The sequence below is a fragment of the Gopherus evgoodei genome, chromosome 7 (genome assembly GCF_007399415.2).
Source record: "Gopherus evgoodei ecotype Sinaloan lineage chromosome 7, rGopEvg1_v1.p, whole genome shotgun sequence".
NCBI classification, from domain to species: domain Eukaryota; kingdom Metazoa; phylum Chordata; order Testudines; family Testudinidae; genus Gopherus; species Gopherus evgoodei.
The window spans coordinates 18205531-18232438 of NC_044328.1; the positions used below are offsets into that span (position 1 = coordinate 18205531).

The 26908-nt window shown below is 43.1% G+C and overlaps 1 protein-coding gene across 3 annotated transcripts in view; it reads left to right on the forward strand.

Moving 5' to 3' along the window:
• Nucleotides 1-7765: 7765 nt before the first annotated feature.
• Nucleotides 7766-26908, forward strand: part of PLPP4 (phospholipid phosphatase 4) — a 110671-nt gene continuing 91528 nt past the window's right edge. For all 3 annotated transcript variants that reach the window (XM_030570937.1, XM_030570938.1, XM_030570939.1), the window contains exon 1: nt 7766-8316. In XM_030570937.1, coding sequence (XP_030426797.1) covers nt 8261-8316 — 56 coding nt within the window. In that variant the 5' untranslated portion in view covers nt 7766-8260. The remainder of the gene's footprint in view (nt 8317-26908) is intronic.

Sequence of the window (26908 nt, forward strand, 5' to 3'; positions counted from 1 at the left end):
AAATCCTGCTGGTGCAGGGGGGCTTTGCACCACACCTAATTCCAAGCTGTGGCTTAATGACTCAATGGGGACTTTATTATATTCTTCACCAATTGTCCCTATACCTAATTTGCATGATTGAAAAACTGAAAAGTCAGAACAAGTTATATCCAAATTCTAGCACTGCAATTTCAGCTTGGTATCAGAAAACCAGTCTAAGATATTTAGCTGTAAAGATTTTGGAATCAGACCTTAATGAACAGATAACTGCAGTAGGACAACTTTTATTTAATTTTAAAATTGTTATTTTATGTTTAAATAAAGGTTGACTAACACCAAATGAAGACATATAGATAATATGCTGGTGAGTAAAAAGAACCCCTGTGCTATCCACAGAACACCCCCAGGCAACAACAAAGGTAAGGACAGGAAGTAACTGCAGGTGAATGAAATAAAAATGTTTAGTTCCAAATATTACAAAGGGGGTGTGGGAGAAGAAAGAAAGAAAAGAAGAAGAAAAATAAACTTTTCTTCTGCCCACAAATCCTATATACTTTGGGCCAGATCCTCAGCTGGTTTAAATTGGTGTGACGCTTCCCAGAAGTACTCAGGGTTGTGAGACACCTCACCCCCACCAGTCCTTAGGGTGAGGAAGTCATGTCTGTGCCTGCTGTGGATCAGTTTCCTGAAACTACCAGCCTCTGCCAGCATAAGCACAGCCTTCCAGGCATGGTTCTCTCTGTACAAGCCGTGATAACCATGCACCAACCCTTGAATTCTCAGAGCTTTCCATGCAGTGTTCAGCCCCTTTTCGACTGAACAGTCACAGAATTACAAGCCTGCTGTTACCAAAGAAAAAGTAGCTTGTAAGATTCAACTCAGGATCACCACTTAGCACTAGAGGACTGTGACATATTTACAGTGAAAACAAGACCAAATGTATTATCAAAAACAGAGATTCAAGTGATAGTGGAAACAACTGGTTGCACATAAAACAAAATCATAACATGCTTTTTTAGATGCTAAACTAACAGGAGTTACTTTTGTATCTAAAGAAGCTCATCTCACCAAAGTTCTCTCCAGCATTTTCAACCAATCCTGGTTGAGTGCCCTCTTTCATGAAGAAAATGTAATATCTGTTCACTTCCTAGGTGAAGAATGACAGGGTATCTTCTCTGCGCCCCTGATATATTAGAGCAAACCTTTGACATGGATCTCAAGATAGGATTCTCTTACCTCCCCTATTTTTTGCTTCTTCCTTATTTTTCTCTTTTTGAAGTTTTTCACAATCCTTCATTAGCGTTCAGTTCTGTTCAGATGGGTTGGAAGAGACCCATTGTGAAATAATACAATACTTAACTGACACATAAACAACCAGACAGATAAACGACTTGTCTGACAGAAGACCTGCTTTTTCACTTCTGCTGGTGACCAGTTCCTAACAGAGACTTTAACAAAAATAATTTTCAATGTATATACACGACTCCTTAACCAACATACACACAAGTTTCGCAATGATAATGATGACCAGAGCAACACCAGTTTTTAGTCATGACACTCTTTGGTGAACTAGAATGTACATGACAGACTAAGAGATCCCTGTAACTCCTCTGCACCCCCTTGTCAGTTGGCATTAAGAAGTTATTGTGTCACAATTAGCTTAGCTTTGTTGAAGTCAATGGAGCTGTCCAATTCCCATCACCACAGTTTGTGTGGAATTGTAGCATAGCCAGGAAGTATTACATTACAATCCTGCAATCTCCTGCTTATCTGAGCAGCCTCATTGAAGTTGATGAAACTATTCACATAAGTAAGGATTAGTATAGTATGGCCATCCAAGATCTTGACGGATGAAAGGAAACACGATGAAACCAGTCACTCACTGGTGCACCAGTCTTAACCCAGCTTCTTTCTTGAGAGCTTGCTTGACTTTGTCACTGTATCGAAGCTTTAGCCTTCCTCTGCATCACAGGCAGTTCTTGAGTTGGCCATAGAGCATAGCCTCTAGCAGATGATCTTGAGACATATGCTCCACATGGCCCTGTCAGCGAAGCGCATGAGCATCCAGCAAAGTCTACATAGACTGTAGGCTGGTTCTCTCAAGGATCTCGTTGTTAGTGATCCATTGATCCCAAGTGACTCAAAGGATTTTTCTGAGACAGTGAAGGTGGAAGCTGTTCAATCTCTGCTCCTACTTGGAGTACCTGACCAGCTTTCACAGCCGTAAAGAAGGATACTGAGGACACAAGCCTGATAAGTGGACGCTTTTATGTTCAGGGTTAGCAGCTTGTTGCTCCAGATACATGAGATAAGTTTGCCAAAAGTGACAGCTTTGCTGATTCTCACATCAAGTTCTCTATCAAGGCTAAGAGAGCTGTTTAAAGTTGAACCAAGATAGCAGAAGTGATCGACATTGTCTAGCACTTCATTATTGACATAGATTTGAGGTGGGATGTTGGTGCCCTGTGACATGACTTTTGTTTTCTTGATACTGATTACCATGCCGAACTTGATACATTCATCAGAGAACTTATTCATCATGATCTGTAATTCATCAGATGAGTTAAGAGGCAAATGCAGCGGCATCTGTGAAGAGCAGATCTCAAACAGTGAGTTGGGTGACAAACCTTTTAATCTGAAATTGTCTGGTGTTGAACAAGCTGATGTTCGTCCTCGATTCAATTAATGCTCCAGATTGAATGTTTCCAAAAGCATACTTAAAAAGAATAGAGAAAAAGATGCCAAAGCCATTAGGAATGAAGTCACAGTCTTGCTTTATGCCAGTATCAATGCTAAACTCATTGCAAACAGTGCTAAACATGCTGAAGGCCTTTTGAAGGTTGACAAATGCTACATAGAAAAGTGCCTGTTCACAGCTTTTTTCTTGCAACAAGTGCATTGTGAAAGACATGTCAGTCATGGAGTGTCCAGCTCTGAACCCACACTGACTCTCAGGATAAACTCTCTCAGCAAGGACTTGAAGTCTTTTCAGCAGAACCCTTGCAAGCACCTTGCTGACCACACTGAGCAAAGATATCCCTTGGTAGATGTTTCCTTTTTATTTTTGTATAAAGTAATTGTGTTTGCATGTGGCTTTCTTCCCAGAAGGTGCAGAGAAGTGCAAGGATGTCACTCACAAGCTTTCTCCCCCCCTGCCTTTAGGAGTTCCAGAGATATCTGACCAGATATGAGTAAGGATTACTCACATGAATAAGGATTATTCATATATTCCACCAGCAGTGATGCACATACACAACAGGTAGTATGTTATCTACACCAGTCATCTAGGGGCGAGGTTAGACAAGGCACAAATGTTTGACAATGGAAGACATATCAGTTGAGACTTTTCAATGGAGAGGGAGATGAGCTTTATTTAAAAGGACAATCAAGTAAAGAGGCCTCATTGGGGCTACTCATATACTTATAATTATGCACGTTTAAATATCTTGCTGAACTAGGGTCATAATTATTCAAAATTACAGGGAATGTGGAAGGCAGGCCACGAGACCCGATTTTCCATCTGTGACCATGCAGGGGACACGTTCTATCCTTAAGGTAGACCACATGCTTCTGAAACTTATTTTATGGCCCTAGTTGCAGCCTCTCTCAAAGATCTGTACAGCTCACTTGTTTAGGCACTGGGAGCATATTATTAGTTTGTGCAAGGACCAAAGATAGAAATGTGAGCATAGTGGAAATCTAACAACATTATCTCCACCCAAAGCAACTCTGACTGTTATTGAAAATCAGTGCAAGCCACAAAAAAAAATAATAAAACATGAGATGGATCTTAGCTAAGTAATAGAAATCTCTTTTCAGTAGCTATGCACAAAAGTGATTTCTCCAAGTGTGTCCATGTTTTAAATCAGGACGGCCACATGCACTGTGCTTCAACCACTCTTCTTAGAAGAAGTATAGCTGTTGTGCATTTAATCAAGTACATACCAAATTACTACCTAGAATATGCTGATGTGGTAATTTATGTCTCTCTTAGGCATGATCCTCCACAACTATAGATCAGTGGGAGTTTGACTATATGGTTAGTTCATACATAGAGCAGTCACCCAAAACGTGGAGGCACTAGAAAGAGGGACATATGTATTATACATGGACCTGCTAGGGTAAAGATCACAACATAGATATGAATAATTCAGAGCATACAGTTAGTTATCTAATTATGAATATACTGAAGTGAGTTGGTGCCCACATGTTGCAATGATGTTGACTTTGTAACTGGGTGCAGTAATCATAACCATGTACACTTTCCAAAGAACACATTTTTCAAAGGCCACATGAAAGTAGGTTTGGAGTTTATGTATCTAAATGTGAATTATTCTTTTGTATTCACTGTGGTGATCCTGAACTTTCCGCACAATAAATATGCTAAAAATAATTTCAAGTCCCAAGCGCATCCAGGAGAGGGGAACCTAGTGAGGTGTGTGTTTGCCAGTCTGCACAGAGACTTTGAGCCAAATACGCATGCATAAATCTAATCTCAGATATTAGTTGGACACTGTCCACATGAAGAAATGCAATTCTGGGAACACACCCCATCCCCAAAGCTACAAGAGAAGAATTCAGACAAACTCTCTGCCTTGGGTGTACACAGAGATCCATAAGCAATAAGGAAGTTTTCCTTGGAGCAATTTACAAGGAGGATTTCCTCAGTGATTAGGGGTCAAAGGAAAACGGCTGAGTCTAGATTATCACAATCTGAGATGTGGAACATTAATTTAATTGCTCAAAATGCAGAACTACTGGTCTGAAAAATGACCACGCATTACCAGCTGCTTTATGGAACTGAAATACACATAATACTCTATTAATATCACTGATGTTACAATGGACATAATGGAATACATAGTGGAAACAGCCTCATGCTGCATCTCTTTGTCTGTTCATTGCCTATATGGGGCCAGATTCTGCCATGCTTGCTCTACAAATCCACTGAAGTCAATGGGGCTACTCCCTGAGCAAAGGTGACACAATTTAGCACTTAGATTATAAATACAGAAGTTGTCTTTTTACATATCTGTAAAGCATCTAACACATTTTCCAGCGCTATATAAATAATAAAATAATAATAATATACATATGATCAGAGATTAAGATGTTACTCGCACTGACAGCAATAAATGCAGTTTAGAAAAGATATCAGTGCCAAAGCTTGGTAGAAAACCTACTATACATGCAGAATATGGTGAAAAAGTATCCGAACACTGTTAATCTATTAGGCAAATATTATCCTATAATGCTGCCAAGCACAGTATCAACATGAGTTGTTTGGCTTGTAATTGCCAGCTGCACAAGTTACCAGCAACAGTATCCTTTGCTCTCTCTCCCCCTGCCCCTTTTTTGGGGTGTGTGTGTGCCCCATTTAATACTGCAAACTCCTTTATGAGCCAGTTATAAGCAATGAAATTCAACCTGCTGAATCCTGATCTTAGATACTATTTGTTTAAACTACACAGTATCAGAGGGGTTTGTCAAGTGAGTCAGCCTCTTGCAGCCTGTTCCATGAGTAGATTCCCCAAGGATTAAATGGACAATTGTTAATGTCTTTCTCACTGAGGATACAGATTTAAATTGAGATGTCAGAAGTATCGTACTTTCATTCACTTACTTCAGTGCAGCAGGACTATGCAGGAACATTCTTTCCGAACGTTACCCAAATACTCAATACAAATAGGGGGTTGTTCCATGATTTTGCGCAACCTTCACTGAATCAGTCACACTCCTAGCAGGGGCGGGGGATTTGTGCTAGCGTCCTCACCTAATATTCATTTTGATTTAGACCCAACAGCCCAGTGTGGAATCCCGTGCGAACGGGAAAGCCCCTAGGCCCTCCCTTTGCAGAGCTGTCCTAATCCACTGAAATGAGCCGCTGCTCCGAAAATCTTTCCTGACCGCAGCGGAGAGTCCTAAGCACAGCGCCTGGTGCATGCATCCAGGTGGGTCTAAAGGAACAAGGCTTCGCAGGTGTCTGTCTAGGAACTGGGATCCCCTTTTCCAAGGAGCGTGGGAATTTCCCAGTTCACAGAACAAGCGGGAGAGTCTGAGGGCTTGTCTACATCAGAAAGTTGCAGCGCTGGTGAGGGAGTTACAGCGCTGCAACTTTGAGAGTGTCCACATCTGCAGGGCATCACCAGCGCTGCAACTCCCTCTTTGCAGCGCTGGCCGTACTCCCGTTTTGTCTCGGGTGTAGAGGATCCAGCGCTGGTGATCCAGCGCTGGTAATGCAATGTAGACACTCACCAGCGCTTTTCTTGACCTCCGTGGAAGGAGGAAGCCTCTGGTAATCAAGATGGTTTCCTTTCCCGGTTTGCCCTCTCGGTCCCGGAGCCAGCCAGCAAACCGCAGGGAAGGAGACCTGCTTGCTCGGGGTTCCGGGACCGAGAGAGCAAACCGGGAACGCCGCGGTTTGCTCTCTCGGTCCCGGAGCCAGCCAGCAAACCGCGGGGAAGGAGACCTGCTTGCTCGGGGTTCCGGGACCGAGAGAGCAAACCGGGAACGCCGCGGTTTGCTCTCTCGGTCCCGGAGCCAGCCAGCAAACCGCGGGGAAGGAGACCTGCTTGCTCGGGGTTCCGGGACCGAGAGAGCAAACCGGGAACGCCGCGGTTTGCTCTCTCGGTCCCGGAGCCAGCCAGCAAACCGCAGGGAAGGAGACCTGCTTGCTCGGGGTTCCGGGACCGAGAGAGCAAACCGCGGCGAAGCTGGTTTCCTTTCCCGGTTTGCTCTCTCGGTCCCGGAACCCCGAGCAAGCAGGTCTCCTTCCCTGCGGTTTGCTGGCTGGCTCCGGGACCGAGAGAGCAAACCGCGGCGAAGCTGGTTTCCTTTCCCGGTTTGCTCTCTCGGTCCCGGAACCCCGAGCAAGCAGGTCTCCTTCCCCGCGGTTTGCTGGCTGGCTCCGGGACCGAGAGAGCAAACCGCGGCGTTCCCGGTTTGCTCTCTCGGTCCCGGAACCCCGAGCAAGCAGGTCTCCTTCCCCGCGGTTTGCTGGCTGGCTCCGGGACCGAGAGAGCAAACCGCGGCGTTCCCGGTTTGCTCTCTCGGTCCCGGAACCCCGAGCAAGCAGGTCTCCTTCCCCGCGGTTTGCTGGCTGGCTCCGGGACCGAGAGAGCAAACCGCGGCGTTCCCGGTTTGCTCTCTCGGTCCCGGAACCCCGAGCAAGCAGGTCTCCTTCCCCGCGGTTTGCTGGCTGGCTCCGGGACCGAGAGAGCAAACCGCGGCGTTCCCGGTTTGCTCTCTCGGTCCCGGAACCCCGAGCAAGCAGGTCTCCTTCCCTGCGGTTTGCTGGCTGGCTCCGGGACCGAGAGAGCAAACCGCGGCGAAGCTGGTTTCCTTTCCCGGTTTGCTCTCTCGGTCCCGGAACCCCCCTTGAAGCCGCCCAACAGCGCTGCAGTGTGGCCACATCTAACACCACTTGCAGCGCTGGTTGCTGTAAGTGTGGCCACTCTGCAGCGCTGGCCCTATACAGCTGTACTAATACAGCTGTAACAACCAGCGCTGCAAAATTTTAGATGTAGACATGGCCCGAGAGACGGAATCTAGTCTATCGGGGACGATAAACCCCCCCTTGGGAAGGGGGGCTGTCTGGAAAGGCAGCGGGGCGTGGGCTGTGAAACCACCGGCAAGCCTGGGAGGTGCAGGCTGAAGGGTGGGGTGGACACTGCGCAAATGATCTGCGAAGCACCCAGCGAGCTGGAGGCGGCGGGAGTTCCCTGGGGCTGCGGGGCGGAGCTTGAAGAGCCAGAGGCAGGGAACAGCTAGTTCCCGAGTAGGAGGGCAGCGAAGGGGAGTGGAGTTCCCCAGGATTCTCCCCCGCCCCCGTCTGGAAGTTAGTCCCGGGGACCCTCCCCCTCTCTGCGCTTGGGCACCGGCGGATCAGTAGCAGCTGTCCGGGTGGATGTGTCAGTCTGGCGGCGCGGGCTGGCAGTCAGCACAGCCCAAAGCCAGGTGCCCGCAGCCCGGCCCCATTGCTCCGCGGGAAGAACATTGTCTGCGTCCAACAGCTGCGAGAAGAGTGCCGGGCCCCGCTGCTGACCCTCAGCCCGGGCGGGGAGGGAATGGACAGGGAGGGTCTCGGGCTTGCTCGGGGCCGCAGATTTCCCCAGCACGTTGTTCTCGGTTCTCGGGGGTGGGGAAGGAGCGGGCTCCTGGCCGATCGGAAGCAGCTGATTCCCCCACCGCTCTCCTCCTGGTTTTGCGGATGGAATTGAAGGCGGGGTGCTGAAGTTGCCGAAGCCTGCCGGGATCCTGCCCTCTGCCCCTCGGACAAACCATGCGGGATCTAGCGATCGAGATCGGGATACGAGTTCTGCTCTTCGGTGTCTTCGTGTAAGTACCCGGCCGAGGGAGAACTCGCTCTTGGCCTTCTCAGCTGGGGCTTCCGACCGCCCGAACTTTTCTCTGCCTCCCCTTTGAGTTACCTGGCTCTTGACTTTCTTTAGTATCGCCTCCATTGCTTTGATACATAACCCCCCCCCCAATTTCTAGATATGAAACCAAATCACGCTCAGTGCCGATGGCAGGTTAATGGCTTATCACGTCTGGGCTGCGTGTTTCCTGCTAAATTTCCCTCTCTGCCCCCTCGCCCCATTTGATTTTTAAAGCACAGACGGTTTTGATCAGCTGCGGCAGCTGGGATTGGAATGGCACTGAGGAAACCAGGACTTGAGGAGCGGGGAGTGCAGGAGTTGGACGTGCATGCCAAGCGTCTGTCAGTTCCCCTGTCCGTCTGTCCTTCTTCCTATCTTTGTCCAGCTTTTTTCTTAATAAGCTTCTGGCTTTAGCTGAATGTTGAAGGTAGTAGCGAGGGAGGGGGAAAACTGCAAATAGAAGAGTTAATCACCCCTGTCAAAATCGATGTATGCTCCTAACAACCATTTCCTCACAGCCTTACTAGCCTGTGACTGAGATCTGTAGTTTTGGGCTGGTAATGAGGAAGCATTCCGTGGCACACACCGTAGCTTTAAGCAAATGGATAACTGTTGCTATTCGCCGAGGTAAGAAAATAGGAACGCAGAATAGTGGGGACGGATGGTTCGTACCCCTTTCTTGTCACAGACGTTTTTAAAGGCACCAAAGCTGCTGCAGTGAATTTCATTTTGTCCCAAGGATGATATTCTATAAAGAACATGAATAATGCCCAATCTATCCTGGGACAACAATGATGTGTCAAGGACCTTAAGACGGTTGCTGTAAACAAATTCCCAATTTGTGTCCGAGGGGGTGTGTGTGTGTGTGTGTAATTCCAGCAGGTATAATCTTTTAGAGCAGTGTTATTTTCAATTGCATAACTAATATATCACTGCCTTGAAACAACTAGCTGGATGTTAGAATGTCATGTTTCTTTCAGAATCTTCAGTGTGTGCTCAACATTTCAAGGAGAGGCAGTCATGAGTAAAGAGCAATATAATGTCATGATTCCTAGGACAGACATGAATATCAAAATATTGTAGTTTAGATTGTGAATCATGTATATATATTTGTATAAAGAAAGCTAAGGAGTTGGAAAACTGACTTTTAAAGATTCTGAAAGAAGTACAAGTACTTCTATACCTACACTATTTCTTTAATTCGTACTCCTTGTCAAATAGTACTACTCTAGTAGAAACAGTCATACAGTAATATTCTCTGTTTACATTATGCATCAAATATCAACCCAATAAAATTTAATCCTTTTTTTCCTTTATGGTAGAATCCTTCACTCCTTCAATGAAAACCTTAGGTATTTTAAATGAGTTCGTATTTTAGCTGCTAAAGGTTTACAGATTTGTCTTTTCAAACTATGCATTAGAAACTACAGCAGTTTCTTTGATCAAATAAAGGTTACAGCCACCGGATGGAATTTTTAAAAGCCCTGTTTACTTCTTACCTCCTTAACTATGGATCTAGTTTGACAGAAACACATACAGAAATAGCACAGGGTATCCCTTAAGCCATGAAACTGCCTTACAGCTAGTAATATTTGAATCCTTTGATTTTATTTCTATCTGGGCCTGTCATTGCTAATGAGTCATTTGCCTAATATACTTCTCGCTGACATATTCTTCAAAGCACTTCTTTTTTATTTTTTAAATATTGAGGCAGATCTTTTATTAGAAATGCAGCATGTTTGATAAATGTGACATCTTCATTTTGATCTAAATTCTGATACTTTTCATAGACTCATAGAAGTGTAGGGCTGGAAGGTACCTTGAAAGGTCATCAAGTGCAGACCATCCTGGGCAAATGTTTGTCCAACCTATTATTGCTAACCTCCAGTGATGGAGATTCCACAACCTTCTTCGGAATCCTGTTGCAGAACTTAAACTGCCTTTATAGTTAGAAGGTTTTTCCCGCTATGTAATCTATATCTCCCTTGTTGCAGATTAAGACCATTACTTCTTGTCCTACTTTCAGCTGACATGGAGAGCAATTGATCACTGTCCTCTTTATAACAGCCCTTTACATATTTGAAGACTATGAGCCCCCCCCCCCCCCCAAGTCTTCTTTTCTCAAGACTAAAAATTGCCTTTTTTCTTTTAAATCTTTCCCCATCGGTCAAGTTGTCTAAACCTTTTATCATTTTTGTTTGCTCTCCTCTGGACTTTCTCTCTTTTTTTCATGTCTTTTCTAAAGTGTGGTGCCCAGAATTGGACAGAGTACCCCAGGTGAGGCCTCACCAGTGCTGAATATGGTGTGACAATTACCTCTTGTGTCTTATATATGACAGACCTGTTAATGCACCCCAGAATATTAGCTTTTTTTGTAACAGCATCACATTGTTGACTCATGTTTCATTTGTCATCCATTATAACCCTGAGATCCTTTTCAGCAGTACTATCACCTAGCCAGTTATTCCCCCTTTATAGCTGTGAAGTTGATTTTTCCTTCCTAAGTGAAGTACTTTTCACTTGTCTTTACTGAATTTCATCTTGTTGACTTCAGACCAGTTCTCTAATTGATCAAGGTCATTTTGAATTCTAATCTTGTTCTCTAACATGCTTGTAACACTTCCTAGCATGGTATCATTTGCAAATGTTATAAGCATACTTTCCACTCCATTATCCATGACATTAATGAAAATATTGAATAATACTGGACCCAGGACTGACACCTGTGGAACCCACTGGATACGTCCCCTCAGTTTAACATCAAATCATTAATAACTACTCTGAGTGTCTTTCAATCAGTTGTATATCCACCTTATAGTAATTTTATCTAGATCACATTTCCCTAGTTTGCTTATCAGAATATCATGTGGGACTGTGTCACAGCCTTACTAAGATCAAGATATATCACATATACTGCTTCCCCCCATGCACTAGGCCAGTAACCCTGTTAAAGATATAAATGATTTGTTTTTGACAAATCCATGCTGGCTATTCCTTAAAACCAGCTATTATCCTCTAGGTGCTGACAAATTTATTGTTTATTAATTTATTTGTCTCCTTTGGGTTATTGAAGATATGCTAACTGTTCTATAATTCCCCAGGTCGTCTTTTTAAAGATAAGCATTGTGTTTGCCCTTGTCCAGTCCTCTGGGACCTTACCCATCCTCAGTGAGCTCTCAAAGATAATTGCTAACGGTTCCGAGACTGCATCAGCTAGTTCCTAGGATGAATTTCATCTCGCTGTCCCAGCTTGAATACATCTAATTTAGCAAAATAGTCTTGAACCTGTACTTTTTCTAGTTTGGCTTCCATTCCTTTTCTCTTGTTATTAATATTAATTGTGCTGAGAGTCTGGTCACCATTTACTTTTCTAGTGAAGACTGAAGCAAAATTGGAGTTAAACACCTCAGCCTTCTTGATGTCATCAGTTATTGGCTCCCCTTTCTTGCTAAATAGACAACCTACACTCTCTTTCCTTTTTCTCTTGCTCCTAATATATACCTCTACTCTGCTATAACTCAGTCGTGGGGAGCCAAAAATCCCTACCGTGTTATAAGCTGAAACCCTGTTATATCGGGGTAGGGACGGCAGGGCTCCGATGGTGATTTAAAGACCTCCGGGCTCCAGCCACTGTGGGGAGCCCCAGGCCCTTTAAATCGCCGGTGGAGCCCTGCTGCCGCAGCCCTGGCGTAGGGGCAGCAGGGCTCCAGCGGTGATTTAAAGGGCCTGGGGCTCCCCGCAGCAGCCGGCGCCCCAGACCCTTTAAATCACCGGCAAGCCCCGCTGCCGTAGCCCCGGGATAGCGGCAGCAGGGCTCTGATGGTGATTTAAAGAGTTCCGAGCTCTGGCCGCTGTGGGGAGCCTGGGCTCTTTAAATTGCCAGCGAGCCCCGCTGCCGCAGCCCCGGGGTAGCAGCAGCAGGGCTCCAGTGGTGATTTAAAGGGCCTGGGGCTCCAGACCCTTTAAAGCGCCACCAAAGCCCTGCTGCTACCGCGTGATACACGAACCTGTGTTATATCGGGTCGTGTTATAGTGGGGTAGAGGTGTATTTAAAGCCTTATAGCCTTTTATGTTCTGTGCATTTGTACTTTAGCCTTTAAGATTTTATCTTTACACGTTTATGTTACTCTTTATAGTACTCCTTAGCAATTCATCCATGTTTCCACTTTTTAGAGGATTTCTGTTTGATTTTCAGATCTTTAAAGAACTCCTGATGGAGCCATATTGGCCTCTTATTATTCTTCCTATCTTTCTGTCACAACTGAACAGTTAGTAGTTGTACATTTTTTACTGTCTGCTTGAAAAACTGCCAGCGGTCCTGAACTCATTCATACCTTAACATTTTCTTCCCAGAGAACATGGCACCTTATCTTTCCCCTGAGTTTGTTAAAGTCTGCTTTTTCAAAGCCCATTCTCTTTACTCTGCTGCTCTCACTTCTTCCTTTTCTTAGAATCATGATATTATCATCTCATGATCACTATCGGCCAAATTGCCTTCCATCACCTTAAGGTTTGCTATCCTGTTGATCAGAATCAAGTCTAAAATGGCTGTCCCCTGGTTACTTCCACTTTCTGAAATGAAAAGGTGTCCCCAAGACATTCCAGGAACATGCTGGAATTTTTTTTTTTTTTTGCCATATTACTTTTCCAGCTGATTTCTAGGTAGTTAAAGTCCCCCATTGCTACCAGAACTTGTGTTTGGATATTTCTGTTGTTTGTTCTAGAAATGCCTCTTCCACTCGCCTCTTCCTGATTTGGAGGTCTATAATAGACTCCTACCATGACGTCACCCCATTCTCCCCACTTTTATCTTTTACCCAGTAACTTTCAACTAGTCTGCCTCTCACTTGCTTCTGGATCTCAGAAAAATGTGTGTGTATATATATTCTTGATGTATAATGCAACACCTCCTCCCTTTTTCCTTGCCTGTCCTTCCTGAACAAGCTATACCCCTCTATACCATTATTCCAGTCATGAGATTTATCCAACCAAGTCTCTGTAATGTCAGTTAAGTAACAATTTAGCTTGTGTTAATACTTACAGTTCTTCCTGTTTATTCCCCATTGTCCTTGTATTTGTGTATAGACATCTAAGATGTTGATCAGATTTTCCTCTGATTTCATCCAGCTCTTATGACTCTATTGTAATTTTCCATGTCCCTCCTCGGCCCCCCAACATTTAGCTTTCTGTCAAGGTGTCATAACATATTCCCAGATTTGGACCTTAGCGTCCAAAATATGGGTGTTAGCATGAAAACCTCCAAGCTTAGTTACCAGCTTGGACTTGATAAAGCTGCCACCACCCAAAAAATTAGAGTGTTTTGGGGCACTCTGGTCCCCCCAACAACCTTCCCTGGAGATCCCAAGACCCAAATTCCTTGAGTCTTATAACAAAGGGGAATAAACCATTTCCCCCTCCTTCTCCCTTCCAGGTGTTCCCTCCCTGGGTTCCTGGAGAGATACACAGAAGCAAGCTCCGTGAATCTAAACAGAGGGATGCCACCCTCCCTATTTCCAGTCCTGGAAACACAAGTACTTCCCTCTTCACCCAGAGGGTATGCAAAGTCAGGCTAGTAAATCTAACACACAGAGATTTTCCCCCCGGACTCCTTCCTCCCACCAATTTCCTGGTGAGCTACAGACTCAATTCCCTGGAGTTCCCCACTAAAGAAAAACTCCAACAGGTCTTAAAAAGAAAGCTTTATGTAAAAAGAAAGAAAAATACCTAAAAATGGTCTCTCTGTATTAAGGTGACAAATACAGGATCAATTGCTTAAAAGAAATATGAATAAACAGCCTTATTCAAAAAGAACACAATTCAAAACACTCCAGCAAATACACATATGTAAATACAAAATAAAAACCATATAAATCACTATCTTATCTTTTGTACTTACAGCTGGGAAACAGAAGATTAGAAAAGCAGGAGGCAGAAAAATCCTCTCATAGCCAAGAGAGTACAGGCAGAAGACAAAAAACAAAGAACTCAGACACAAACTTCCCTCCAGCCAGATTTGAAAAAGTCTTGTTTCCTGATTGGTCCTGTGGTCAGGTGTTTCAGGTTACTCCTTTCCAGGTGTAAGAGACATTAACCCTTAGCTATCTGTTTATAACACAAGGTCCCCTTTTTTAATGCTTATCTGTGGACTTTCGTCACCTGCCCCCTTTGATGAATCACTGCATGAAGGTGTTCTTCCCCTTCTTGGTTCGGCAGACCTCATCACTTCCCAGCAGATCTCCTTCCCACAACAGCATCCCATGATCATCTTGATTCAATAGCTCACAGCTTTCAATGGTGGAAAAAAATGCTTTATGTAAAGTCACCAAAACTCCAAATGCATAATAACTTATCAAACAAGTCTAGCCCTTTCATATGGCTAGTCTTCCACTCTTGCCTTCTGGAAGTTCTGGAGATATATACATTATGAAACTTCAGTAGGTAATTTTCAGTATCCATTTGGCAAAGAAGAGATCTTGACTTCTAAAAGTACAGAAGATTTATCATTTGCAATTCACATCTGGGTAGATATTTAGTTTTATGAATGATTGTACATTAGATCGTAATAGTTATAAGGATACAATCCCTGGGTAGAATGAGAATATACTGACTTTGTATTCTGGTAATCATAGCCTCAAGCAGCTCTTTGCTGCTATGATCATATACAGTGGTTTCCAGTCTCTGTTTTTCCTTTCTAAGTTTTTTTTTTTTTTTTTTTTTGCAGTGAGAGAAGGGGGAATTCTGCTTTTGAAACTCTTTGGTTCATACAGCTTTATTTTTTTTTATGTTACATCTTGTTTTGTAACACAATGGTGTTATTATGAGGAGGAGAGATCTTTCATATATATATATAAAACCAACCCAATAATTATTATTCTATCAGTGTTAGTGAAATCTGGCAAATTGACAGTCCCTGGAGTCTGAAGCCCTCTATCTATCCAGCCAGCAGCAATTCAAATTATCCTATGCTGTCCCACAATCCTGAAATGGAATAACCATCTAGGATTGAGAACTCTAGGATTGAGAGGGCTGTGTGGTCTCCATCCTTCATTACGGAAAGACTCCTATATGCATTCCGTTTATGAAGATGCTGCTGATTTTGGGTCACTACCAATTTTCACAGAATAGACTGTTGACTTTAGGAGAATGGTTCCATAGCTTAGTACCAATCTTCTGAGAACTGTTTGTTCCCCCCAGGTGGCTTTTTAGCTTCAACCTTCTGACTAACTCAAAATAATATGCTGGAGCATTTTTCACTATGAGACACAAAAGAGAGAGATACACTTTCTGTACCATAACATTGGCTGGTGATGAATGTCACATTTCATAAAGTGCTGAAATATGTATAAGTGGAATATTTAATTTAGTTGTTCAGGTAACTTTGCTGACAGTTGTTGAAATCCACTAGATTTCCAGTTTGAAAATACACTGTGACAACTGTCTCTCCTGTACTTAAAAGACTCTGGGCAACTTTTTCTTTTTGCAGTGGTGGTAATCACGATCTTAGAGGCTTCTGATAATGGCAAAAAATTGTGCTCTTAAAAGTTTTGAAAGTTCTTTTTGGTCAGCTGAATACCACAAACTACCATAATTTATGCACCTGGTTGAAAGTTCTGTATTAGCATGGAATAGAAATAATTCTCAAGTCCAGACTAAAAAAATAATAATGATGAGGCAGTCTGAGAAATCATTTAAGTTGGTATCTTTATCTATGCTTGGTAAATAATTAAGGAACCCATTAGTTATTAAAATCCAAGTAACAAACTCCTGTGCCTTTATAAGGACCATGCGCTAAAGGTTATTTTACTCCTCAGGGCTTATTGCTACTGAAGGAGAGATGAGTTCAAAAATATTTATTTGAAGATCTCTGCCTGCCTACAGTTCTGAACCACAACTTGCTAAATTGTTTAAAAGGAAAAGTGTAGGATGATGCACACTTTCCTGGAAGCAAAGAGAGATTTTCTTTTAGTGCATTCAGTGAAACAGCCCTCAAGCCATAACTGCCAACAGAAGAAAGTGTAGTGTTGTTTTGTTATTCCATACAGCTTTTCCTAGATCTCATCTGATTAACTAAATCACTTTCCTTTTTGAAAAATATTCAGCATCATAAAATGGGCTGTTTGAACCCATCCTTCTGTGATGCCTTGTAGGCAAAGAAATGCTTTTAACTGTAGGAGTTCATCAGCTTTATAACTTAAGTGTAGGCAAATTTTATATATGGTTCTACAAAATCAAATACCTTTTAAAATCAATTCAAACAATTTAATAATTAATTTGAACTTCATGATACTTTTTAAAATTACTCTGCATTAAAAATAAATACCATATTGTGTTTACTAGGCAAGATTTTTAGGGTAGTGGTAGGACCATTGTTTGATATAACAATCATAAGAGTTTAATCTCTTGTTCTTTCAAGAATCAAAAAAATAGTTTGGACAGATCCATAATCTGAACACACTTTTGTGCCTCTTTCATTTTGTAGTTATTCCTATGTCTCAGAGTATTTTTGATAGTGCCTGATTGATGCTAAAGCTGTTAAATTTAACCTTTCAACCACTACACAGTGACTGACTTTTGCCAGTCATTGGAGATTTGATCAGGCAGACCTGACTGACTTGACAATTAGAGGAAACTACAGAAACATCTCAGGGTATATTTGGTCTTTTACATTAAAAAAAAGGAAGTGGTACTGGCAATGAAATATGCATGGAGTGTGACTATTATATGTTAAGGATGATTACAGATGATTACTAGTAAGCTAGTTGACAAGATCAATCTTCAGGCTAAGCTATATCTTGAAAGGGGGTCCTTTTCAACCATTTCTTGGACATTTCAGAACATCACAACATTAGAGTGAGGATATGAGTGCTGGTCTCTATTGTTGAAGGTTTAGCATGGTGTCTTTTAGTATCAACAACGTATCTCCAATGATTCTAGAGAAGTCCAGGGTGGTGTTTAGTACCAGATGACATGACCACCTGATCTTGTAGTGTCAAAGCAGCATCCCAGGATGCTTCTCAGGAAGGAGAGAGATTAGTATCTTCAAAGTCTTATTGTTTCTTCCTAATGGCCCATCAAGGCTGATGGCCTGCTGTCAAGTGGGTGTTTCCCAAGTACACACCCAGTTGTAATTATTACATAGTCAATATTCCTAACTATAGATACAGCAATGATACATGCATACACACTGGATAATCACATTCAGTAAACAATAACCTTTCCAATGATATCTTGCATGACCCATCTTGCACAAAACATATCTTTGCTATGCCATATTCATATCCCAACAATATTTCTATAAGGAATATGGAGTGTAAGGTCACACTATCCATTTTCATTGAATAACTCTGTAAGCTTCAACTGCCTGGGTGGTCAAATATTCATGTTTGTTAAAATATTATGTGTTCATTGACTTTTGATTTTAATGAAACAGAAGACAAAGAAACCAGAGTAACTGAATTGCATATGCTAGGGGTTAGGGCAGGGGTAAGCAACCTCTGGCATGCATGCCAAAAGTGGCACGTGAGCTGATTTTCAGTGGCACTCACACTGCCTGGGTTCTGGTCACTAATCCGGGAGGCTCTGCATTTTAATTTAAATTTTAAATGAAGTTTCTTAAACATTTAAAAAACCTTATTTACTTTACATACAACAATAGTTTAGTTATATATTATAGACTTATAGAAAGAGACCTTCTAAAAACGTTAAAATGTATTACTGGCACGCAAAGCCTTAAATCAGAGTGAATAAATGAAGACTCGGCACACCAGTCCTGAAAGGTTGCCAACCCCTGGGTTAAGGTAACAGTATTTACAAGCTGTGTTGTTGCTTACATTAAGATTGCTCATGTAGTGAAATGAATCAAGTGGTAATACAGCTATGAATCAGAAGTGCACCCCTAATAATAAATCCTCAGCTAGTGTAAATCAGCTTCAGTGGAGTTCCTGTGACTTGCCCTAGCTGAGAACTGGCACAATATGTATAAACCTTCAAAAAACCCTGAAATTAACTAATGGCAACTTCTTGTAAAAGGAATATTCTTCACATAGATGAGTAGTGGAAGGCAAGGGCAGTAATAATACACACCCTCCTTGGATGAATGCTGAGCAGGCTCAGGAATGGAGCATGAACTCACAAGCAGGCCTGTATAGATATGAGAAAATCACTGCAGTCAGAGATCATCATTTAAATATCCCTCATCTGGAAGTTAGTGTGGGAAACAGAAATCCCAGACTTGGCTAAATCTCTATTTTATCTTGTAACCTTGCAGTCGAATACTTTAACAATATTCTGAATGAACAAGAGTTTTGCTGTTGTCCTTGCAATTTACAGCAAAGCAGTAGCTGTCAACTAAACAATATTCCTTCTTTGGATGGATTTGAGAATGCTTATGGGATCCTGCTAGGTGTGTTTGGGATAGCACGTTTTCTCTAGAAACGACGGGCTAGATCCTCACTCAGAGTAAGTTGGCATATCCTGTTTGACTTCCAGTTTATCTGGCTTAATATCTTCATAGCCCATATTAGGAATTATTATTAATAATACATTTTATTCCTGTAGTACCCAAAGCACTTTGTCAGGGTGGGTAAGTACTGCTAGTAGAGATTGGTGAATAGTGCAGACACTGAATTCTGAAAGATATAGCCATCTTGCCCATGTTCAGACTCCTTTTCATTCGCTATTAGTGAGCCTCTTTGTTCACACTGATGTCTGCAGAATGGCTAGTCTTGGTATACCTGGATTTGCTAGTGAACAAATCTATTGTTAGTGAACAAGTCTATTTGTTCTTCATTAGTCTACTCTTTCTATTGTCCAATGAGGGAGCAAAAATAATACCATGCAATTAATGTGACTGATTATACACTATGAATAATGAAGCATGAACACTCAAAATGAAAATGTCACAAGTGACTCATAGGTTGAAAATTGTTGGCCAGGTCTAGGAAAGAGATGGACATAAAAGTAGCTATGTTCATTTCTCCTTAGCTGAGCTTGAAGTCCTTATCGTGTGGGACTTTGAAGAGAGGAAGCAAAGGGGGCAAATGATGGAATGTCATCCCCAGTATGTAGAAAATGTAATTGTTAAAGCAGATGATGATGCCCCAGCACAAGCTGTCAGAACTACACAGCTCCTTCTAGCTTGTTAGGACTGGGTGAATGGAAGCCTATTGCTTGAGTAGGCAGAGTTCTGTTAACACAGGAATGACTCTTGAGGAGTTCCCTTTTTTGCTGAAAGGTTGTAATTGATTCTGTCTAACCTATCTATCCATGCATACCCTGCAGTCTGTTTACATGCATTCAGAGGATTCTCTAAACTGCATCAGTATCTTATTTGTTAAAGTTCACATGATGTTTCTTACAAGGCCTGTTCTGCTGGGCCTAGTATGACACAATTGTTACTGTTCCTTGACATGGCATGGACTCTACCTGCCTTTTCCTATTAAACAGAAAATCATGCTTCTGATCTGCATTTGTAGCAGAAGAGTGGCAGCTGAAGATGTAATGACATAACTATGCCTTTTCATTCACCCTCATAGTTATGGCTACAAAAAGAAAATGTTTTGATAGACCAAAAAAAGAAAAACATAAAATAACACACTCAAAAGGCTTGACGTGTATCAACAGAGCAAACTGTACAAAGCTCAGCTGTTTCCCTGCACAGGGACCAATGTAAAAATGCAGATCTCTCCTTCAGTGTTGATATCTGCATGTTGACTCCACCTGAGTTTTGAAACTCACTCAAAATTTTGTTCTTTCCTTTCACATCAAAACAAAAGGAAACCATAAGCTATAAACTGAGAAGCCCTAAGCTTCAACCAATGGCTCAAACATGGCATGCAACAGAAATAGATCAGCAGTGGGACCCAACAGTTGTTGCCACAGCATCAGTGCCCAGCTACTGGGTTTTAAAGAACTGACACAAGAAGGGGGGCGGTGTGTATCAACTTAAAGGTTAGCGTGGAGATGACAGTGAAATACAAAGGGACCTTTAGCAGGAAGGTACTGAGAGAATAAAAAGAAGGGAGAAGGAAAAGTTATGGTCACCAACAGAAACCAAATATCTTTGTTTATCTCCCCTATTGTTTCAGTTTCTCATTTTATAGCCAACAAGATGACAATATACAAGTAAAGTTGGAATGTGCGCTGTTTTATCAAACGATCTGTGAACATTAAGCAAATGTTCTAGGGAATTCTGAGAGTAATTTGGTTGAAAACAAGGACTCCTTTAGGTATTAGAAAATGCAAACATTAAGAAATCTCAACAATAAAACTTTTTGGCTGTCTGCAATATATTTGGATTGATTATTAGTGTAGTTGTGTGATTAAGTCTTTAATATGAATTATGTTTTTCAGTTAGTTCTGAAGAATAGAAAACTGACTGCTTTGAATTAATCCACTGGCAGAAAAATGTCTTATGAAATCTTCTTCAACTGTGTCAGCATTTTAACTGCTTAGGGTTGTGTTTATTCTTCACAGAGATTAAAGGGACACTGTTAAGTAGTTTAGGCCCCAAAATTAAGTTTTGTACATAAAAAGAGTGCGTGGGCAACAGTACTTAACATAAATCAAGAATTGATGCATAGAATGAGAAATAATTCAATAGAAATATTAGCTGGTAGGATGAGGAATAAGATTTCACTTTCTTGGTACCTGTGCTACCACAGGCCTACCATTATTATTAGTTATTTCTGTCACACCAGTGCAGAGATGATACATTGGGCTAGGTGCTGTACATACACTTGGTGAGAGAGTGCCTGCCTCAAAGGGCTTGCAGTTAAACAAGAGAAAGGGTCAGAGGAGGAAGTGTGATCCTCATATTGGCTGAACTAAAGCACAGAGAGATTAAGTTATTGATAGAGTCAGTCAGGAAATCGATGGCACAGCTAAGAATTTACCCAATATCTTCTTGAGTTCCACAGCAGTTCCTTACCCACAAGGCCATTCTTCCTCTCTATTAGCATGTCAGTAATGCACAGAACCTTGTAGGAAGATGTAGCGGGGTGGTTACCCGCTCCTGCCCTTTGCAGCTTAAAACAGCCCAGGAGGGGGCTGTAGCTGGAGCCAGAAGCCTGGGCTGATGGTGGGAGTGGCTGCAGCTGGGGGCCATGCCCCAAACTGAGCAATAAGGCTGTATAAGAAGGCCAGGGGAGCCAGAAGCAAAAAGAGTCTTCCTCTGGTTGTAGAGGGAGAAGGGCCTGGCTGCTGGGAACTAGACAAGGTACCTAGCGTGGAGCAGGGCTGGGGAACAGCAGCGGAGCTGGGGAGCTCCTGCCTGGAAAGCCCCAAGCTGCGGCCTAGGATTAGGCCAAGAGGTACTGGGGTTGCAGCGTGCAACCCAGGGGTAGGCCAAGGCAGCAGGTCCAAACCCCTTTGCTGATGATGAGTGGCTGATACTGCAGTCTGCCCCAGGCCGTGGGGCTAGACAATGACTGGCAGTAGCCAATACTGAAGCAAAGTGGGGATAGAGGGTGGGGGGGTTCCCAGGGAGGGGAAACCCTAAGGAAAAGGGGTTGCTGCCAGGGGGCAGAACCCCATGTAAAAGGGCACCGGGTCCAGGGAGTGACATGGGGGCCAGCTGGGACAGGTGGGTTACTGATCTGCAGAGGGCACTCCGAGCTGGAATTTGAGCTAATTCCCGAAGCGACCAGCCGGAGGCGCCGCGGGGGTGAGGCCCACCGGTTGCAGAAGAAAACAGTAAACAAGACCTAAATTTAAAAAAAAATGTCTTTGAGGTCTTCTTTAAATATCATAAAAACAAGCAAACAAATAAACAAGAAGGCACAAACTCACCCACTTTCCAGGTCATGTGCAAAACTATATCTTGATGAAGGCCCAGAATTAGGGATACGTGAGTCAGTTTGGGTAAGATAAGAAATAACCAGAACCTTTACCCTAAATTTTACATTTGCTTGTTTTAATCTTCACCCCCCACCCCCATTTGTTTTCAGTTTTCTGCACCTCTGCTTTCCCAGGCTCTCACCAGGTCTGGAAGCAGAAATGTCAGGAGTAATCTTAGAAGATTTCCACCCTGATCTTGTTGACTTCAGATGTGATGAGAGTCGATATGTGCATCTGAACTTCCAGATGCTATTCCAAACCAAACCTCTGAACTCTTCCCTCATCAGGAGCTCACACTCCTCTCAAGGCATATATCCTGCTCACATGGGGCATGCTGCTCACATGGGGCATGCTGCTTGTGGCTTATTGGCAATTCAGTGGGTTCAGAGCTATATCCCTAGTCAGTAGTGAGCTTTAATGTTCCAGTCTCAGGTGTACTTGAAGGATGAGGGTTATTTTGTTACTTGCCAAATGAGCAGTACATATTTGCTGGAGGAAGAGCTAAAACCCCGTTATGAGATTTCATCCCATTATCCTGTTCCTTCCAAGTTTTAGACTATAGCCCAATGTAGACGGCCTGCTACAGAAAGGAAATGAGATGGCTGTGGGCTATTTATTTATCACTGTCAATTTTTCTCAGTGGATCAGTCTATCGTGATTAATTTCAGATAATTCTGACACTTGGAAAACATCAGATGTTTGACAGACTTTAGAGCTACACTGTCCCCTGTCATGTGTTTTGATGTTAGGACTCTGGACTAGATTGTAAAACACAACAGTCGATGATTTCAGTTTACTAAAGCATTTACCTCATATCATCCCCATAATGTCTGTGCTCTTAAGCCCATTGTTAGGCAGCCGCAATCACATGCAGGGCCGGTGCAAGGATGTTTCGCACCCTAGGCGAAACTTCCACCTTGCACCCTTCCCCGTCCCCGAGCCCCAGCCCTGAAGACCCCTGCCCCACAGCAGCTCCCCCGCTCTGCCCTGAGGTGGCCCCCCACGGCAGCTCTCTGCCCTGAGGCACCCCCCCCAACCCTAGCTCACCCTTGCCCTGCCTCCTCCATGAGCACGCCGTGGCTGCTTCACTTCTCCCGCCTCCCAGGCTTGCGGCGCCAATCAGCTTAGGCACCGCAAGCCTAGGAGGTGGAAGAAGTGAAGCAGCCACGGCGTGCTCGGGGAGGAGGCGAGGCAGGGCAGGAGTGAGCTGGGATGGAGAGTTCCCCTGCGTGCCGCTCCCTCCCCATTTACTTGCTGCAGGCGGCCCTCCCCGCGCTCCCCTGCCCCAGCTCCCTCCGCCTAAATGCCGGCGGCAACCGGGGGGGGTCGAAGATCTGTTGGCCGCCGCGGTCGCTGCCGAAGAAAATGGCGCCCCCCAAATGTCAGTGCCCTAGATGACCGCCTAGGTCACCTCAATAGTTGCACCGGCCCTGAGCACATGAAATTATGTTATGTATCACCTGATCAAAATTAATTGTAATTATAATTATTATTATAAAAGGGGAGAGATGACTGTTCAGTGTCCATAATACATTAACGCATCCCATGTACAATTCAGTTAACAATTTTTGCAGACATTTAAGGTACTGTAGTGGCTCTCAACCTTTCCAGACTACTGTTCCCCTTTCAGGAGTCTGATTAGTCTTGTGACCCCCAAGTTTCACCTCACTGAAAAACTACTTGCTTACAAAATCAGATATAAAAATACAAAAGTGTCACAGCCACACTATTACTGAAAAATTGCTTATGTTCTCATTTTTACAATATAATTATAAATCAGTTGGAATACAAATATTGTACTTACAGTTCAGTGTATAGTGTATGGAGCAGTATAAAGTCATGGTCTGAATGAAATTTTAGTTTGTACTGACTTCGCTAGTGCTTTTTATGTAGCTTGTTAATCTAGGCAAATATCTAGATGAGTTGATGTATCCCCGGAGGAGCTGAATGCCAACATGGGGATGTTTTTATTTTAAAATGAGTCTTAACATATTGAGATGAACAGGAAACAAATGATTCAACGACAGAATTAAATAGGTTAAAAGAAATGACAGTAGAATAAAAGAAGCAAAGAAAACCAAAAATATGAGAAATGGACCAGTTCTGCAGTATTTTTCCCTATTTCTTCATAATCACCCTGTCATCTGCTACCTTGTTCAGTGTAGCATTATCCAAGTTCCCCCCCTGCTTCTTCCTTGTCACTTTGATCATTATCCTCTATAAGGGTGAAACAGTTATGAAAAGGTCAGAGTAAAAGTTGTCTAACTCCCACATAAGAAATCTCTTTTGCTTTTCATTGAATAGAGGTTTTCTTGGTCAAATTGTTTCCCTTTGTACACACTGGGAATTATGATACTTAGCAAGATACAGTTGCTATTCATATTTCATATGCTTACCAAACATTAGCTAATTAATAGGAAGAGCTTCTAGGCTTTAGGAACTTAGATTCTTTTGGCACATGTAAAAGAAATGTTAGATCCATGCCAGTGAAATTATCCTGCTGTGTTTATCAAACATACTTGTGTGGTTTATGCATGTTCAGTTAACCATTGCCTTTTCCTAACATAAGAATATTTCCTCTTAGGCATGATAGGACTGTATGAGTGCAATCACATAGTCAGACTGGAATCATATTCTAGGGCTTGAGAAAGCAGTGGACTTGTAACTTGGTGGTGAGAAATCTCACTCTGAATGATTAGACTTCCAGCTGACATAAAGATTTCGGACAGAAATAAAACTCAGCCATTCACCTTTAGAACCTTATTTGAATTGAACTTTGTCAAAAATCAACAACATAGAATGCCCCTTGCAACTTTCCAACTCCAGTTCCTTTTGTGTAGGCGTGTGTGTGTAGCAGGTCCTGAGACAAAAGATCTAATCTCCAGGCACAGATCTAAAGGCAGATACTTATTATTATGTACTGTATGTATTATCTTATGCATCTATTATCTGTTAAGCATCAGGAGGCCCAAACACCATATCAGGACAGGGACCAGTAGCTAGATACTGATGATAGATACGAGAACGGGGATCAAAAGGACCACCATCATCCACAGTCTGATCAAGAACTCCATCTGGCTTGCATCACTGGGATAGCCTTCTGGCCCAGTGATAGTACAGTACACTCCTATTAGGCTACTCAGTGAAACAGTAGACCAGACAGTGAAAATGAGGAGGAATGGCCATTGAGATGTAGAAGATGCCCCAAAACATACACCCGGTATGTGAGTTGAGGGACAAGGCCAATTTGGAAAATCTGCTGCTAAGACTCTCTCAAAGTCCCATTGTCTTTCTACCCTAGTCCAGTGCTTAACTTGTGTCAGGGCTTGCCAGGGCTGAGGCCCAGCACCTCTAGGCGTGGCACATCAGTTATGAAAATAAAAAAACTTGCTTGAACACCTGATTGCTGCTCCTCACCTCTTTCATTACAAATTGAGCACTGCCCTAATCCGACCATCACCTCCTTTGGACCGTTATCAGGGCATGTCTTTCTGTCCATCTCGGAGATGGGACAATCATGAAGAGCCACACCTAGTAATTGAATTGAGTGAGCTTCAGAGGGCTCTGATAACTGAGAACAGTGTCCAGCTGTAGGATCAATGGACTGATGGACTCATAAGACAATACAACCAGCTGCTGTCCACATCCATTGATGCACTGGCGACTATCAACCTCACAGATCGCCTGTGTTCACAGATAGCTCACGTGAGCTAAAGCGTAGGGGCAGGAGATTAGCATGATGATGGCATAAGGCCCAAACCAGATATAACTGACAGCAACAGAAAAATCTTGTGGCTGCAAGCGGTTTCAAGAGACCCAACATTGACCTTACAGTCTCCAAATCAGTGGAGATGTCCTAGAATGTTGACTAATCAATCCAGAGTGCCTGCAATGATTCCCAGGCCCAAATCAAGTTGGTGGTGAACATGACACCTGCCCTGGAAACATTTGACCCAGTTAATTTTCTGTTCCTCTATTTAATGGGTACACTATAACTACACACCAAACATTCTCCTCTTGGTCACAAAATAAAAAATGGAATAAAGTCATCTGTGTTGCCAGCTTTGCCAGTTACTTTGGGATATGTTCATTTATTAAGGTTACTCTTCTGTGTGTGGGATGGGGCGAGGGAGGTGGTCTGTACTTCTATCAGTGTACTGCTTGTGTCACTTATGTTCTCATACGGAGTTCTACTTCTCCCTGCTGCAAGTTTCCTCCCAATGGAGCTATCCTGCAGGACCTCAGTTCCCCAGGGCTGGGTTCTTCCAGCTCCAGAATCAGACTAACATGCACGCATGCGCGCGTGCACACACACACATGCACATCTGGGAGGATCGATTTAATCAGCACTCCCAAGCTGATCCCTTATATGTCCCTGGACTCAGTAGGCTGGGTCAAACAGCACCTCCAAGCTGTCACCCTCATATGTCATCTGTACCTCACCGGAATAGAGCACGCCTGAGCAGGCTGGGTTGAGCAGTACTTCCAAGCTGCCACCCTTATATGTCCCTGGTTCAGCATGTCTCTATCCCCCCTTTCACGTTACAATTGTTCTGGTAGTAATGCACTTGATGAGCAAATCTCACAGGATTTTTGGACTCTGCAGGGATCTTGTAGCTAAAGTACAAGGAGTGTTGCAGAGCGAATGAGGAAACCAAAAAACACCCTTGTGGAGGAGAGAGCAGCAACCAGCTTAATCAGGAAAGTTATTTATT